The sequence below is a fragment of the Ochotona curzoniae genome, unplaced genomic scaffold (genome assembly GCF_017591425.1).
Source record: "Ochotona curzoniae isolate NIBS_2020 unplaced genomic scaffold, NIBS_Ocur_1.0 contig_291, whole genome shotgun sequence".
In the NCBI taxonomy this organism is placed as follows: domain Eukaryota; kingdom Metazoa; phylum Chordata; class Mammalia; order Lagomorpha; family Ochotonidae; genus Ochotona; species Ochotona curzoniae.
In genome coordinates, this window is record NW_024465649.1 from 14,736,745 (window position 1) to 14,753,462 (window position 16,718).

Genomic DNA, 16,718 nt, shown 5'->3' on the forward strand with positions numbered 1-16,718 from the left:
TGAAGAATGTAGAGCCTATTATGGATGTGTTATTGCTGTGTTTTTTATATAGTATATACTATATAACATATTTTTGCATAAATTGCTTCATCTTCTCTGTAGCTGTAAGACAACAGGTTATCTTACTTCTGTATGAAGAGAAGAAAATTTAATATTTTTTTCAAAGATTTATTTTTTTATTGGAAAGTCTGATATACAGAGAGAAGGTGAGACAAAGAGGAGGATCTTTCATCCTCTGATTCACTCCCCAAGTGGCCACAATGGCCGGAACTGGGCCAATCTGAGTCTCTTCTGAATTTCCCAGAAAATTTAATCTTATAAAAGATGAAGTGACGGGCCCGGTACGATAGCCTAGTGGCTATCTTCGTTTGCATGTGCCAGGATCCCATATGGGCTCCAGTTCATATCCTGATTGCTCCACTTCCCTTCCAGCTCCCTGCTTGTGGCCTGGAAAAGGTGTGGAGGACAGCCCAAAACCTTGAGACCCTACCTCTGCTTGGGAGATTCAGATTGACTCAGCTCTGATCATTGTGGCCACCAGGGGAGTGAACTGGTGTATGCAAGATCTTTGTGTCTCCTCTCAGTAAATCTGACTTTTCAATGAGAATAAATAAATCTTGAAAAAAAAAAGGATGAAGTGACAAAAAGGAGAATTTGATAGCTCCATTCAATTGGAAGAATAATAGAGTTTTATAGAAACAGCACCAGACTCAGGCCTTTGGCACAGCAATTGAGATTCCATGCCATACAGCCTGGGTTTCAGTCCCAGCTCTGCTTCCAATATAGCTTCCTGCGAATGCATACCCTCTGAGGCAGCATCTGATGGCTCAGTAGTTAGGTTTCTACCACCAATATAGATTGGCTTCTGGACTCCTGGCTTCAGTGTTGCCCATCCCTGGCTATTGTGGGACCTTTAGGAAGTGAACCAGCAGCTGGGAGACCTCTCTCAGACTGCCTGACTGGCTGCCTCTTGCCTTTCAAAAAAAAGAAACCCTCCTGGACAACAACGTTCAACTGGTATTTGCCCACATTTGTGGGTACTATGGGCTAGTCAAGTTCTGAAGTTAATACATAGAAATGATCGCCAGAGGTGACCAGATCCAGGGCCTAAGCCCACCAAGGCTCACACTCTGCCGGTCAGGACAACTACAGTTAACACCTGGATTCCCATTTGTTCATCATAGTTTCACACAAATTATTTTTCTTAGATCTAAATATAGTTATTCACAAAAATTTGATTGCTACATAACACCATTCATGAACTAAGCTTTTAGCAAATGCTGACTTCTGTAGTCTTTTATGAATAGTAGTAATAGCAGTCGATATGGTACTGATTTTAGTGCACTTTTTTAAATTGCTTTTAAGTTAAGGCATCCTAGATAAATTTATGACCTATTTTTTTTTATCATAGACCAATTCCTCCTCCCATTTGAATGGCATGTCACATACTATTATTGAATTAATTGCTGTGATTGTGGGATGGACATTGCAATGCACTAATTCCTGGCCGGTCGTTGCTCAGAGGGGTAGTATCTGTAAGGGTTTTTCAGAAAGTTCCTGGAGGGGCTGCCATTAGGGTATAGTGGTGTAGCTGCAAGCAGCACCGGATACCAAGAGTTTGGGCCCTTTCCAACCATGTGGGGGACCCAAATGAAGCTCCTGGCTTCTGCCTAGACCAGCCCTGGCTATTTGGCCATCTGGGAAGTGAACCAGCAAATGGAAGATCTCTTTGTTTCTCCTCTCTCTGTAATGCTGACTTTAACAAGTTCATGAAACATGAAATTTAAAACATCTTTTTGCAAAACATCTTGAAATCTGTGCATATAAGTAATCTTTAAACAATTCTTGGAAGTAAATATAATGGAAAACTTGCATGGATTCAGAAAAGCTCTTTCACAATAGAATCCATGTCTCCAGTTTTTGTTCTATTTTCTTACTTTTTAGAAGACCTACATACCTTACTTGAGTATAAAATGAAAATAGCATGTGTTTCTCTGTTAAGTTGTAAAAGATTGATATTTAACCTGTTTATCAGTAGGAATAGTTTGAAGGTTAAATATGCCCCAAAATAATTTTATAAATAAATCTTAAGATTGAAAAATACAATTTTTTGAGTTTTTGCAGTTTTGTCTTTTCCAAGTATTGTTGGTTCTTTTTTTTTTCCTGGTTACATGCTTGTGTTCAGAATACAAAAAGCTATGACACTCTGGAGAATTTTGAAGGTAGTATAAGCCTGTTATCCATGATGGTGTTGGAATTGTGTCAAAGTTAAGACAGATGGCTTGCTCTTCTGCCCATAAACAGAGCCTGGGAATGGGAGTGAATCACATGGACTCAAGGTTCCTTTGCCTGCCTAGCCTTGTGAAAAGCTTTGTCCTCTTCATATTAGGTTTTATAGTTACTTGCCTTTAGCTTCTGAAAGCCTAGCTTGAGCTTTCCTTTCCTCTGTGATTCAGGTGCTTGAGAGGATCAGAACAGTCAGTTTAAAATCCAAGGGATCTGCCTTCCCAGCCTGCTTTCACAGCTTTGGGGCTCTGGTTTGGTTTTTGTTTGTTTGTTTTCTCAGGATGTATAAGAATCTTGGGGGTAAGTGGGAATAGTCTAAAATAGATGAACAGTACTGTATTTTCTTTTTTTTTTTTTTTGAAAATTGTTAAAGTGCAGGCATTAGCTTTTCTTATAGCATTCAGAAGGAATGTTGATTGGGGCAAATAATACAATGATTTTTGCGTTATTTTCTGTGAGAAACAGAAAAAAAAAAAACTAGACAAAGTGATCATGTCAGTTGGTTTGCTTCTGAAGTATCCAGCACCTCTTGGGCACACGTGACGTGAGAATTCAAGCAGTGAGTGGCAGAGACCTCTTCTAACTGCTTGAACCGTCCCCTGCTGCCTCCCTGAGCATGTGTTATGAGGAACCTGGAATCGAGAGTGCAGGGAGCAAGGATGTGAACCCAGGCACTGTGCTGTATCATTGTGGGCATCCCAAATTCCCACCCCATCACACACCGATTTTTGACATACATTTTATGTTACTCTTATTCACGTATATTCATATTACATATACATATTATATGTACATATATACATAATACATGTCTATAATACATCTATGATATATATTGCCACTCCTTGAGAATTTGTATATAAATACTTTTTATTGTGGCCCAGATTCTTCAGAGGTAAGTTTTTAAATTACTAATATTAAACAGAGTGCTTTGTATTGGTTATAAACTATAACCTTTAGAAAACTTAATGTTGCATGACACGAGGATTTGAAAGAATGGCCACAATTCCTTATTGTACCTAAATGTATGTTGCAATACTTAAATTTCATATGCTTTCAATCAGAAGGATAGTTAGGACCTTCATTCTGACATGGCAGATGGGACTGTCTGTGATGCCAGCATCTCATATGGGTACTGATTAATGTCCAGAATACTCTGCTTCCAATCTGGCTTCCTGCTGGTGGCCTTTGAGGGAAAGCCAAGATCATCTAATTACCTGGCCCCCTGCCACCTGGAGGAGGTTCCTAGGTCTGGTTTTGACCTAACCTGTGTTTTTTTAAGATTTATTTTGTTTTTATTGCAAAGTCAGATATACAGAAAGAAGGAGAGACAGAGAGGGAGATCTTCTGTCCGCTGATTCATTCCCCAAGAGGCCGCAACGGCTGGAGCTGAGCCAATCCGAAGGCAGGGTCCTGGAGCCTCTTCCGGGTATCCCACACAAGTGCAGGGTCCCAAAGTTTTGGGCCATCCTGGACTGCTTTCCCAGGCAGCAAGCAGGGAGCTGGATGGGAAGCGGAGCTGCCAAGATTAGAACCGGTGCCTTTATGGGATCTGGGAGGGCGGGTGAATGTGCAAGGTGAGGACTTTTAGCTGCTGAGCTACAGTGCCTGGTGGAATTTGTTTGTTTTTTAAGGACGCTTAAGGAAGCTAAGGACAAGGTGACCACAACACATATTTGGCATCCCTAAAACTATCCCTAAGTGAGCGAGAAAACTGTTCAATTTTCAGTCTAGTTTGTAGTACAGATTTTCAATTGTAATGCTCTTCAGAGAAAGTCATACCAGGAAACATCTTTTTAAAGTTTTCTGTTTAACAATACTATGGTACTTGGTTTTGATAATTTAAAAAAATCATGACTGCAAAATTTTACTGAATAAACATAGGTTGCAAGGTAACTTTGATTCTGAAATAGGAGAAATTAATGTGTAAAAATTCCCCTATTTTACTTAGTTGGAGGTGGTCTTTAGGGTGAGTTTTAGAGATTTCACTATCATTCTTCCTGCCTCCACACCCCCCAACACGCTAAAATCTGAAGAAAATTGCTCTCCCTCCATTTTAGCAGATACAGACTGTGTTTGCCTTTAGTGCTGAAAAACCTTTGTAATGTGTTTCCCTTGTTCACCAAGTGAGCTTCCTTCTTTTGCTCTCATTCTTCTGTCTTGGCTACTTACTGCATACACATTTGACCTGAGCAGACACTGTCAGTTACCAGCCGAGCAAAGTTTCGCATGGAAGTGCGTAGTGCTGATCTATGGTACCGTGTAGTATTTCTGCCCTTGTTAGCTAGTATCACCACGGAAGAGCTGCGTTGATACTGACCTGGTGTGGGATGCTTCTCAGGATTGGGGGTGGAGGAGGGGACTAGATATTCAAGTGACCTCTCTGACACACTGCAGCAGGACTGAGAACACTAATCTGTTCACAAACAGGAAAGGAAAGATTACCAGTCATTGGGCTTGCAGAATTTGTTAGACTTTTCTCATGATTTTCCCGGTATTTTCTTGATTTTAGCTAATTTGATAAGGTATGGAAGGGTCTTGGCATAATAAGCAGATGAAGGTATGGAAAGAACAGGGCTGCCACAAACTCGCGTGGTAAGGGATCCTTTCAAATCTGCACAACCCGCATTGCAACCCATCTGACAAACAGTGAGCACCTTTGCCATCTCAATCATTTAAAAGCAAGATTATATAAAATAGATTTATTTGTGTGCTTTTTCTCTTCCATCCAAATCCTGGAAACACTGTGTCTCCATATCTAAAACAGTTGGATTTTGTCTCCATTTAAAATCTCAACTTAAAAAGGTGAGAAAAGAAATGAAGCATGATATTTTCCCTTGGCCATCACCTCTTGTATTATTTTCTCACTTTGCTTTATGCTGGAGCTGTGTGGAACCTGAGTTCACATTTGGATTTTGTCAGGGTCGGAGGCTGAGATGCCATCATGAAGCTGTGAGGAGAAACTGTGCTAGCCTGGAGGACTTCTTAAATGCTAAACACCCTTCCCTTTCATCGTATTGCCTTCTTTTACCATTCCCTCCTCTCCAAAAAATCTATGGCTGCAGAATTATTTGGGTTTTTACTTTGTTTCACTGCAAAGAAAAAATGAAAGGAGCAGAGTGGGTCTGTGAAATTTCACTACAAATGGGCAATTAAATTTGTTTTATCCAAAGAAATGCCCTTATGTTGCAGTTATGAATTTAGGGTTGCTTGGGATTCAGTCATAAGAGCCCAATTCTGATTTAAAAAAAAAACATTAAAAATTTTTTAGATAATGGTTTCAAAGCTGAAGTGGAGCCCAGTGTTTTCAGTTTGAAGTATAAATGAGATGAATGTGACTGATTCTTTTCACTGTAGGATGTATTATTCCATGTATTTTATCAGTTGGCTGTAATAAGTGATCCTAAAATAGCATTTTTACCAGCTGTGATATTTGATAAGGTAAACTGTTTGTGTGTTAATCTTTTCTGTTTTCTCTGTTTCATTCTAAAATTGATACACAAAATTGGTCATTTAAGGGAAAGTTAACATTTTGCTAATGGTCTTTTTCCTTAATATTGTTGACTGTTTCCATTAGCCGTCTTCTTTCAGTGTGTCAGTGATGCTTAAGGGTTAAGCTTCCAGAGCTGATGCAACTCCTCCTTTTCTTCACCAGCAGTTTCCATTGGACAGTATTTCTATAGCAACAGTGAGATCAGTGAAACCCGAGTGGTTCATTGATTATTTTTCTCTTCTTCCTTTTTTAATCTATTCTCTTTTCACCACATTTTAGTGAGAAAGCATTTTTTTACAACAGACCTTTATATTGATTTTTATGTCATAAATTATTGAAAGAGGGTAGAAAAATCTGCCCTTCATTTAAAAATTGAATGTTTCACTATGTATTTAAAAAACGATTTAGGAGGATGGATAACCATACCAGCTGTAGCTGATGTTCTCAGATATTCTTGCATTGTTTGCTGGTCTTCTAGGGAAAAGAATAATGTGGAACAGGACCTTAAGGAGAAAGAAGATACTATAAAACAGAGGACAAGTGAGGTGCAGGTAGGTGAAATATTAAATTCAGTATTCCATTTCTGATGTAGGGGTATTCATTTTAAATGTATAGAGGCACTTATTATTTGATGGATAAGGTATTAGGTCAAGGGAGAATACCTAATATTTATATGGTATAAGTGTTTATCTTTTGTAAAATGTTTGTTCTTGTTTTGAATTCTGGCCTGTAAGAATTGTAACTATGATGAGAAAGCAATATTTTCCTATGTAGATTTTCAGTTTTGAAACCATTTTAGGTGGTATTTACCTGCATATTATATTTTTAAAGGCAACTTTGAATGGCTTACCATGTGAATATTTTACCAATTAAATTAAGTGAATAAGATTGTATCATCATGATATAAACCCAAATTGCTTTTTCATGCAAGTGAGATTTTGTTAGCTAAAAGACCCAGTATCTTAGGCTGTTTCTCGTAATACTGGTAGAGTGGGAGATGATACAGAAAAATTTTAGATAACATTTTGTGAGTAGCCTTGTAGCTAAGGTATCTTAAACTTTGACATAAGATTTTACTCATTTTCACTGAATACTGTATTGAGTAGTTTCATTTTATGAATAGCAAAGCTAAAATGTCAGTTTCTATTTGGGGAAAGATAAAAGGAGAGGCTTCCTACATTTAAATCATAGAAAACTGGACAGTGTTTTATTTAGAGCAGTAACTAATGCATGTAGCCATGATATTGGGTCATGTTTCTTGAATGCTGCATAATACAAATAGGAGTCTGGATGTAGAAGCGCCTCCTGGGAGCAGATGCAGTAGGAGATCATGGATGGGCATTTCTGAATGTGTGACTTGTATGTTGGGCTTGTCCTAATGGTTTTATGTAGATGAAAGCTCACAATTGTTAGCTCTGTTGCTTTGTTTTGTTAGACACTGAGCGGGGAGAATTATTTAGTCAGAGACTTATTCTTGGAGAGTGATTCTCTGATTCGAGGACTGCATTTATTGTATATACTTGAGCAATGCAAAAGTCAAAAGATCATCACCAATTTTCTTTTTGGCAGTGAGATATGGAGATGTAGAGAGAATGGGTTACCTGAATTACATTCTTTTTATGCAGTTTTCAGACTGCCTAGGATATACAAAAGTAATTACGGACTTTATGCCATTATTGCTGACACTAAAGAATATAAGGTAAAATAATTTACAAAAAATGTCTCAATTTGAAGAAATAGGTATACTTACTAATATGTTTTGTATAGCTTCCTAAATTTAGCTGTTTACGATTTTATTATATATAGATTTTTGGGATAATTAGTATTTTATTTATCTCTACCTGTTGATTTTTCTATTTTTTGAGGATGCAAATTTAAATAGCTAGCTTGAAAGACACTAAAAGCTTCTGCGTTCTAAGTTTTGTGAAGTCCAAAATGTTTGATTTGCACAAGGGATCCCAGATGTTTAATTTTTCTGCACAGAGTACTCTAAGTACAAAGTATGTTGGAGCATGAAAAAGCAGTAGCTAAAAGCTTTGATTAATAGAGCCATCTCTGTTCTGCACTGCAAGAGGACCTGTGCATTTTCCATGGTCATGACATGAATAATTGACAGATGGAAGTTATTAAAGCTTTTCATCTGGTCATCATTTTTAGTTTTTGAAGCACAGGACAATCAGAAGTGGTAATAAGCAGATTTTATTAACTCTGATTTACCTATTGATAATGAGACACAGATTGGGAATAACATGAACGATTAAGTTACATAACTCCAGCTCTCAGTACCTTTCAGATTCTCTGGCAAAAGGAAATTTACTAGAGCTATAAATAAATAGCAGAATCATTTCATTGCTTCTTTCTGACCATACTGTCTAATGGAGATGCTAATAAGAAATGATAAAAATGAATGCATTAGAAATGGAAAAAATGGAATTTCGGCCTGTCAGTGAGTGTCTGCTTAATCAAAACTTGGCTTTTGTGCTCTCTTTTCTCCATACTAATAAAATTATAAAATGACTGGTACATGTCTCAAGCACAGGAAGCAAATGTTCAAAGCCAAAAGGCTTAGCTTTTTCCTGTCTCATATTTAGTCTTCTTAATGCAGTTAAAGTAAATTGTCTGCTGTATAGTTAGTTTCTAAAGTTGTTTCCCATCTCTGTTTCTATGAGCTATAGTCTTGAAGAATTTAACTTGGAATTTTTCTAAAGGTAAGTTAATTAGGTAGTTTGAAGTACACTATTGGTTTGTCAAGTTCTAAGGAAAAACTGCTCAAATGTTTCTGGTTTGGGTGTTTTTTTTTTAAACCACCTGTCTACAGTCTTATCAAATTTTTCATTTGATTGGTTAGTAAGTATTTATGAATTGGCCTTCATGTATGTGCTTTCTTCAGTTTTATGGAGAGATTTACAACAACAGTTTAGCCTCAGACTAACTTCAGTTCGTTTCCTGGCTCTACCACTTTATAAGTTTGTGATTTAACCATTCTACACTCTAATTTATTTTCTCTGAAATTTAAAATAATACAAATACCTAACACTTTAGAGGTTACATAAGAGTCAAATGAGATTATGTGGATAAAGTGCTTCACAGTAATATTGAAACCTTGTGTTCTGGATTTTGTTACCAACAGAAGTCATCTTAGTATCTTCCATTCATCTTCAAGCTTGTTCCTCTGCGACTTTTATCTCTACACAGTGTTGTCTATTTTTGAAGCTCCTCAGTTTAAAAATAGACTTTAGGGCTGGGGGCCTATTGCTATCTTAGCTATCAACTTGTGCTTCTCTACATTTATTGCTTTGTGAGGCCATTTCCACCTTCTTTTTGTCTTTTCAGTAACTCTTGATAATCTGCATTTATCCAAACTGTTTCTCAACTCAGGAGCAACAATCATCTTTAAGGAAGAATTTGTTGGGCCTTCCTGTGTGGATAACTTTTGGGTTGTGCTTTCCTAAATAGCTTCCTATGTGGGATTATGTCTGTATGTGTGACAGACTGTGTGTGTGCGCCTTTCCCTTTTTTCTCCACACCCTCTGCCATCCATATGCTGATGGCTCCTAGATATTTATCAACCTCTCAACTCTCTTGAGTGCCAGTCACATATCTTCATATTGCATCATTTTGAAGTCTCTGTATAATGAGTCTTATTGAAAGAAATTGGCTTCCAAGTTTGAACTTTGTTATTTCTGTTTCTGACGGTTGCCCCTATTTTCATCTACTGTCTAAAACTATAAAGTCAGATTACACATGCTTAAACACCATTCTCACTTGCTTTTCTTCCTAAATCAACTCTCAGTCATTGTTAATGAATGCATGTCTTACTTCAAAGGGCATGTTAAGGGTACCCAAAAAGATGAAATGCTAGTTCTCTTCCTTTATTAATTTTCTGATTTTATGACTCTGAACTGTATTGTGTGCATTCTTTTTGCTCCTAATTCTTCAGACCTTTTATTATTGCAATCTATGAAGTTCCCCACCTCCCTGTTTGGGTGAATTCCATTTAGTCCTAAAGCACATATACCATACTAAAGATCAGATACCATTTCTCTCCATCTTCTGTATCTCTTTAGTCTATACCATTAGAGTAATATGTATCCATATTATGTGATATATATATACAATGTGTTATTCTACAGTAGGAATTTGATGTGTATGTATATAGATTCCAGTATTCTATAACCCATTTGTGAGCTTCCTGAGCTTTAAAACTGTACCTTGGATGTTACCTTCTACTATATTTGGTAGTATATAGAAGTAAATTTAAGGGGCTTGGCGTGATGGCATAGTGGTTAAGGTCCTCACCTTGCACCCCCAGGATCCCATATGGGCACTGGTTCTAATCCTGGCAGTCCCACTTCCCATCCAGCTCCCTGCTTATGGCCTGGGAAAGCAGTCGAGGACAGCCCAAAGCTTTGGGACCCTGCACCCGCATGGGAAGCCCGAAGAGGCTCCTGGCTTTGGATTGGCTCAGCTCCAGCTGTTGCGGCCACTTAGGGAGGAATCATCGGACAGAATATCTTACTCTCTGTCTCTCCTCTCTGTATATCTGCCTTTCCAATAAAAATAAAATAAGTCTTTAAAAAAATAATTTTAAAAAAGAAGTAAATTTAAGGAAACTTTTCACAGTAAAATTTAAAAACTTGTATTTATCTATCTATTTACCTATCTATATTTATTTATTTATTTGAAAGAGTATGACGGAGAGGCACAGAGGCAGAAAGAGAGATCTATCCTCTGGTTCACTCAAATGGTTGTAACAGCTGTAAACGAGTTGGTCTGAAGTCAAGAGTCACAAGATTCCTCCCAGCTTCCCACATGGGTCATCTTACACTGCTTTCCTAGGCACATTAGCAGGGAGCTGGATCCTAATTGGAAAGGCCAGATTCAAACCAGTGCCCCTATGAATGTAAGTACTTCCAGTGGTGGTATCTAAAAAACCTGCAGGTAGAGAGGATTAGGACAGAGCTTATCATGAAGAGGCAGATTTTCCATGATGTTCATACTACCCTTGTGCAAAAGAAACTCTCACTTATTTGTATTTCCGTAAGAATTCAGTAATTTAGTCATTTCCTATTTTTTAATCTTAATTTGCATAGTTTTTTCTTTAGATGAAAAGGGATGACTTATTGTAGTTGAAATTAGATCCATGAGCTCAACACTCTCTTCCTAACAGTGATGCTCTTTAGAACATACTGGAAAGCATATGATTGGGAAATAAGGACAGACTGCTAGTGGGGTTTGCTAACACCTACCCGTGTTTCATAGGCTTTCTTTCTTTGGTTTAAATATCTTGTTATGTAGTTAATATTTTTATATTAAGAATAATAATATAATTTCCATTTTAAATATCAGGCCAACATAATGATTCTGATTATTTCTAGTTTGGGATTAGTCTGTAGAGTTTTTTGAGTATTTAAAATAAACTAAATAATACTTTTTATGAAGAAACAAAAGAAGAACTATAAAGTGCACAAAGAAAATATTTTAGTAGATATTCTAATAGTACGTATAAACTCGCATTTTGGATTTTCAGATTTTTAAAGTAAATATTTTGTTCATAACCTGTTTTCTCTATAATGCATGTGAAACAAACATGTTAATATTTCAGAAGTTTCTTAGGCTATTTCTTCTGGTGTAGGTCTGATTCGGTTTGCTGAAATGCATTGCTTTACTATTTTATGTGTGTGAAAGTTGTCTTGGGGGCAGCATTTTGGTCACAAGGTAAGCTGATGAGCAAGGTAGCAAGGTAAAGCTGCTACTGTTGATGCATGCCAGCATCCCCTAGAGCAGCAGTTGGAGCCTCAGTTGCTGAACTTCCTATCCAGCTCCCTGCTAATGTGCCTGGAAAAGCAGCTGAAGATGACCCAAGTACGTGGTCCTCAGCCACCTACATAGGAGACCTAGATGGAATTCTGTGGACTTCTGGCTTTAGCCTGGTCAAACCCTCACTCTTGAGGCCGTTTGGGGTGTGAGCCAGCTGATGGAAATTGTCTGTCTCTCCCTCCCTAACCCATCTTTCTCTTTTCTCTCTATGTAGCTCTGCCTTTCAAATTAGGTAAATCTTTACAGAAAATAAATTTTACTTCACTTTTCCGGAGCACTTCTTGTGGTATGGAGGACCTGGAATGAGTTTGTAATTTTCAGTAACAAATGATTTCTAGAAACAGGACCTTTTCTTTGAAATTTTTCTAAAATATAAAAAGCAAGCGGCCCACCTCAAGTTATGCCTTCATTCTTGAATTAAAGGAAACTTGGATGTGACTTTGTGACTTGTTCTGGTAGTATTTTAGAACAGACCTTGGCCCATATCACACTAATTTTGTTCATTTCATCTTTGTCATTCTCTGGTTGTTTATATCCTCCTTTCTTTTCCTGTCAGTGGTCCTGATAGGCAAGTAAAACATTAGGAAAAATGGAGAGCTAGGTAGGGCATCGGAAAATGTCTTCAGTCATTCACTTAAGGGAGGGTTTTCACCTGAGAGAGCTGAAGCCATGCTCTGACAAGGAGAGGACCATTCTTAGGTTAATAAAGAAATAGCCAAGTTCAGTGGAAGGCACTGTTTGCTTTTTTAAAAAAAAAAAAAAAAAAAAAAAAACACCTGTCAGTGTCCTAGTTAAGGATGTGGTGGGGGAGAGAGGTCTGAAAATGGGAGGTGGTGTTCATCTGTTACTTTAATTTAGTATCAGGATAAACAAACATGTACCAGAAATGAAGTAGCCAGGTGTATCTTGATATTGAATGGAAATTACAATTAATGTCGGTAGCGTTACAAATAATCTTTCAGTAAAATGTAAAATGTCATTGTTAACTGTTGGTAGCTTGTGTATTTGCAACTGCTAATTTTAATTTTGTGCAGTTTGATAATTGAATTTTGCTTCCTGAAAAAGAAGACTCATTTTGTGTAACAATTGGGGTAACCCAATTGCTTATTTTTTATAAAGAAGCTTTTTTTTGTATTTAGAAATAAACCTGAAGAAGCAGTGAGTATAATGTGTTTTAGTGTGAATCCTGTCCTACTTGAAGTATCTCACTATGTAAAGTGTTTTCTCAGTAATCTTCCCATTGAAACATTTCCTATACTTTTGTGTTATGAGGATTTTTACTGCAGCTAAAGAATGAGAATGGGCAGTAAGGTTGGGAAATTTGAGTGAATGTGTTTGCTCTTTGGAACAAAAAGAGGAGGAGTGAGGAAGTATTATTGTTTTTTTAAATTCCCTTCCCTCTTACATAAGACTGTGGTCTGATGTTCTATTTAAGTGGTTCAGCAAGAATACTCTTTTTGAAAAATGGCTCAGTTTATTAAAGGAAACATTGGTATATTATTGGTAGTTGTTACATAAAATTTCAGTCACATCAGAGTTTTTTTATATTAGTGTAAAACCACCAGAGATGTAATACTTAAGAGACAGCAGAATTGACATTTTCTGACTATAGAAGTATCAGTTCATAGTGAACTTGTAAAACAAAAGAATAAAAAAGGAAAAAGAAAGCCTTACTAGGTAGACCCTTGTTTGAATTTTTTTAAATATTCTGTGAATATACAAAAAGGACTTTGACTTATTTCTGATTATTATGTATATGCCTTTGTATTAATCTTTTAAAAGTTAATACTAGCCTAAGCTTTTTTCAAAAAAAAAATGACCTTTTTAAGATAATTGTATTTTTCTTGAAGAACATTAAAATTTTGAAGACATTAAAATTACATCTCATTCCAATGACTAAATATTATTAAAGATGTTAAGTTTTGGGGTTTTTTCTTTGAATTTTGAAGCTGGATGTGAAATTATACAAGAATGTTTGCTGATGAGGCTTTTAAAATATATTTTTCTATTCTCAATCCTGAACATTTGTAATTTAAAAAAATTATATTTTCCTCTAGTATTTAAAAAATGTTTTCGAGGCTAGCATGTTGCTATACATAAACTATATAAGGATTTTTATTTTTATTAATTAAGTATGGAACTTGAAATGGTTTATATTCCAAAGTTAATCAAATTAATTTAGGGGACTGGCACCAAGGTGTGACTAACTAGTCTTCCACCTGCAGTGCTGGCATTCCATAAAGGTGCCAGTTCCTGTGCTGGCTGCTCCAATTCCCGATCTACCTCCCAGATTATAGCCTGAGAAAGCAGAAGAGAAAGAGCCCTGCACCCACAGGGGAGAACTGACAAAGCCCCGGCTTCTACCTTCGTTTCAGCACTAACCAAGGCAGTCATTTGAGGAGTGAATCAGCTAATGGAGGATTTCTCTCTCTCCATCTCTCTGTAACTCTGAATTCAGTAGATCGTTTTTTAAAAAAATGAATTTAGATCTGCTGGTGGCATTCTTTTAAAATATTTTATAGATGAATTATTAGAATTTTTTTAAAGATTTATTTTTATTATTTTTTCATTGGAAAGGCGGATATACAGAGAGGAGAGACAGAGAGGAAGATCTTCCGTCCAATGATTCACTCCCCAAGTGAGTGCAACAGGCCGATACTATGCCGATCCGAACCCAGGAGCCTCTTCCGGGTCTCCCACGCGGGTGCAGGGTCCCAAAGCTTTGGGCCGTCCTCGACTGCTTTCCCAGGCCACAGGCAGGGAGCTGGAAGGGAAGCGGGGCTGCTGGGATTAGAACCGGCGCCCATATGGGATCCCGGGTGTGCAAGGCGAGGACCTTTAACCACTTGCGCCACCGCGCCAGGCCCCAAATTATTAGAATTTTTCAAACCACTATGATAAGAATGTTTCATTCTGCCTTCCTGAGGGTAAGATAATACATAATACAATGTGAACAAGCAAATATATACACTTTAAAATATAAGAAAGGTTTATGCCACAGTGGCATGCTAAAGCAGTAAGAATTATCTCCATATATTGGATTAGCCTTGGTCCATAGACTATAAAAATACTGGAATAGGATTATATAATTATATGGGAATTATAGTTATGGGCCACATTCTGATGCTTTGCTCAACAAAAGGTTGACCAAATATATGATGATGATCTTATATAAAATGTTATTGCCTAGTGCCATTCTTAATTTGTATAAATATAATGTGTTTGTAAAATGATAAAATTGCCCAGTAGCACATCTCTCTAAACATATTTTCAAATTTAAATGGCATGTAATCATTTAAATTTTTTCAAAAGCATTTAGTCAGTTTGAGGTTAATATTTAGTTATAGTTTAAATACAGAGTGAGCCTTTTCATGTTTTGGTAAAATAATATGTTACTTTTTAGTCTCAGGAACATTTCCCATTAGCTTTCCTCTGATATTAAAATCTTGTGATATTTAGAATGATTGCTTAATTAATTCCCTGGGATGTGCTGGACATTGTGTGGATTTTGGAAGACAGGAGCAGATGAAGCGTGCTTTCGGTTCCTCAGCAATTTATGTTTTACACATAACTGATACACTGTAGCAGGTATGCAAATAGAGGTTAGAAACAAATTGTTGTAAGATCACAAGGAAGCCGTAGGCTGGTGGGAGGCAGTTAAGTTTGTGCCTTTGAGGAATGAATAGTGACTTTCTAGACAGAAAGAGTAAATGACTTGGAGAAAGGCATAGGGATGCTGACATGTATTATCTACTGGGAAGGCCCAGGGTCTTCTGAGGGCAGGTCACATAGGGTCTTGGTGTGTCCTGTTCTAACAGTTACTTTCCATTCCATGGGAAAGGAATATTGTGGGAGGGGAAAAAAACTGTTTTCTAAGTCTAAAATAAACTATTTGTTAATTCTGTTTTCTACAAATGTCTTGAAATACTCTCATATTTAAAATAGAACACTAATTAAAGGAATATCCTGGGGCTGGCAGGTTAATCCTCCACCTGCAGTACCGCAAGATCTCTCTCTCTCTCTCCCTCGCTCTCTCTCTCTCTCTCTTCTCCCCCCCCCCCCCGCCGCCTGTCCTTCTCTCTGAAAATCTGCCTTTCAAATAAAAGTAAATAAATGCATCTTTTCAGAAGAAAGAAAAAGACATCTTTTGTAATGAGTTAGTCTTTAAGAGTTGTAAATCTGAGGTAGGTAGAAACAGAATCATTCATAAAGAGGGTCTATGGAAGCTTTGAGATGATCTTCAAGAGAAATTTTATGATAGAATATATAGGACATGTGTGAACTGAGAGAAAGTCAAAGATAGACTTGAAGTTACTGTGCTTAGCAACACAGAAATTGAAGCCATTTCACACATTCAGAATGAGTTTATGTAGCTCCTGGGCCTGGTACATATCTAAAGCTTTATTGTATTTGGCTTTGGGACAGTAGCAGTGCAGGAAGGTTAAGAACTTAGGAGTGCCAGTACATTAATGATAGGATACTAGAGGAGCCCAACATGAACATGTAACCACATAACTCAGGGGTGTTGGCACTGATAGAATCGTGATCATCTATTATGTTGGCGTTTTAAGGAGTATGATAATAGTATTTTAGACCAGTTGGTTGAGAAATTTAAGACAAAACAGTTATTAAAAGCATGGTTCAGTGTTTAATCACAGAAGTACTTACATGCATTGTGAAAAATATTACATATGTTGTGAGTCATTTATTCTTTGGGCAGTTTATAGCATAGTAGTTAAGAGTGGTGTCAGAACCTAGTTTGATTGCTTTGTCGGCTATAACTTTGGATAAGTTTCTTGCTTAACTGTTCTTTGGTTTTCACATCTATAAAATGTGAATGATGGTGGCTATCTCATCTGTCTTTTGTGTGGATTGTAAATGAGTTTTTAGAGACTAGTGCCTTGCCTTTGTTAGATACCATCTTAAATATTTGCTATTATGGTGGGTGGTCCTGTCTTGTGTGAATCACATAATAATTCACAAACTTGTGGTGTGTTTTCTTCTCTTATTTTTATATTCTTAATTCTGATTAATGGTTACTGAGAACTTTGAATAAAGTAATTAAAGATCTTATTTTTATAAATTTATGCTCAGTTTTAATCTTATCTGCGATCTCAGA

At 36.9% G+C, this 16,718-nt stretch overlaps 1 protein-coding gene across 2 annotated transcripts in view; it reads left to right on the top strand.

The window, feature by feature from the left end:
- The window catches only part of EPS15 (epidermal growth factor receptor pathway substrate 15), a 139,515-nt gene that overhangs the window by 84,684 nt on the left and 38,113 nt on the right, over positions 1-16,718 (top strand). For both annotated transcript variants that reach the window (XM_040978559.1, XM_040978560.1), the window contains exon 13: positions 6,258-6,330. In XM_040978559.1, the coding sequence (XP_040834493.1) occupies positions 6,258-6,330 (73 nt within the window). The remainder of the gene's footprint in view (positions 1-6,257; positions 6,331-16,718) is intronic.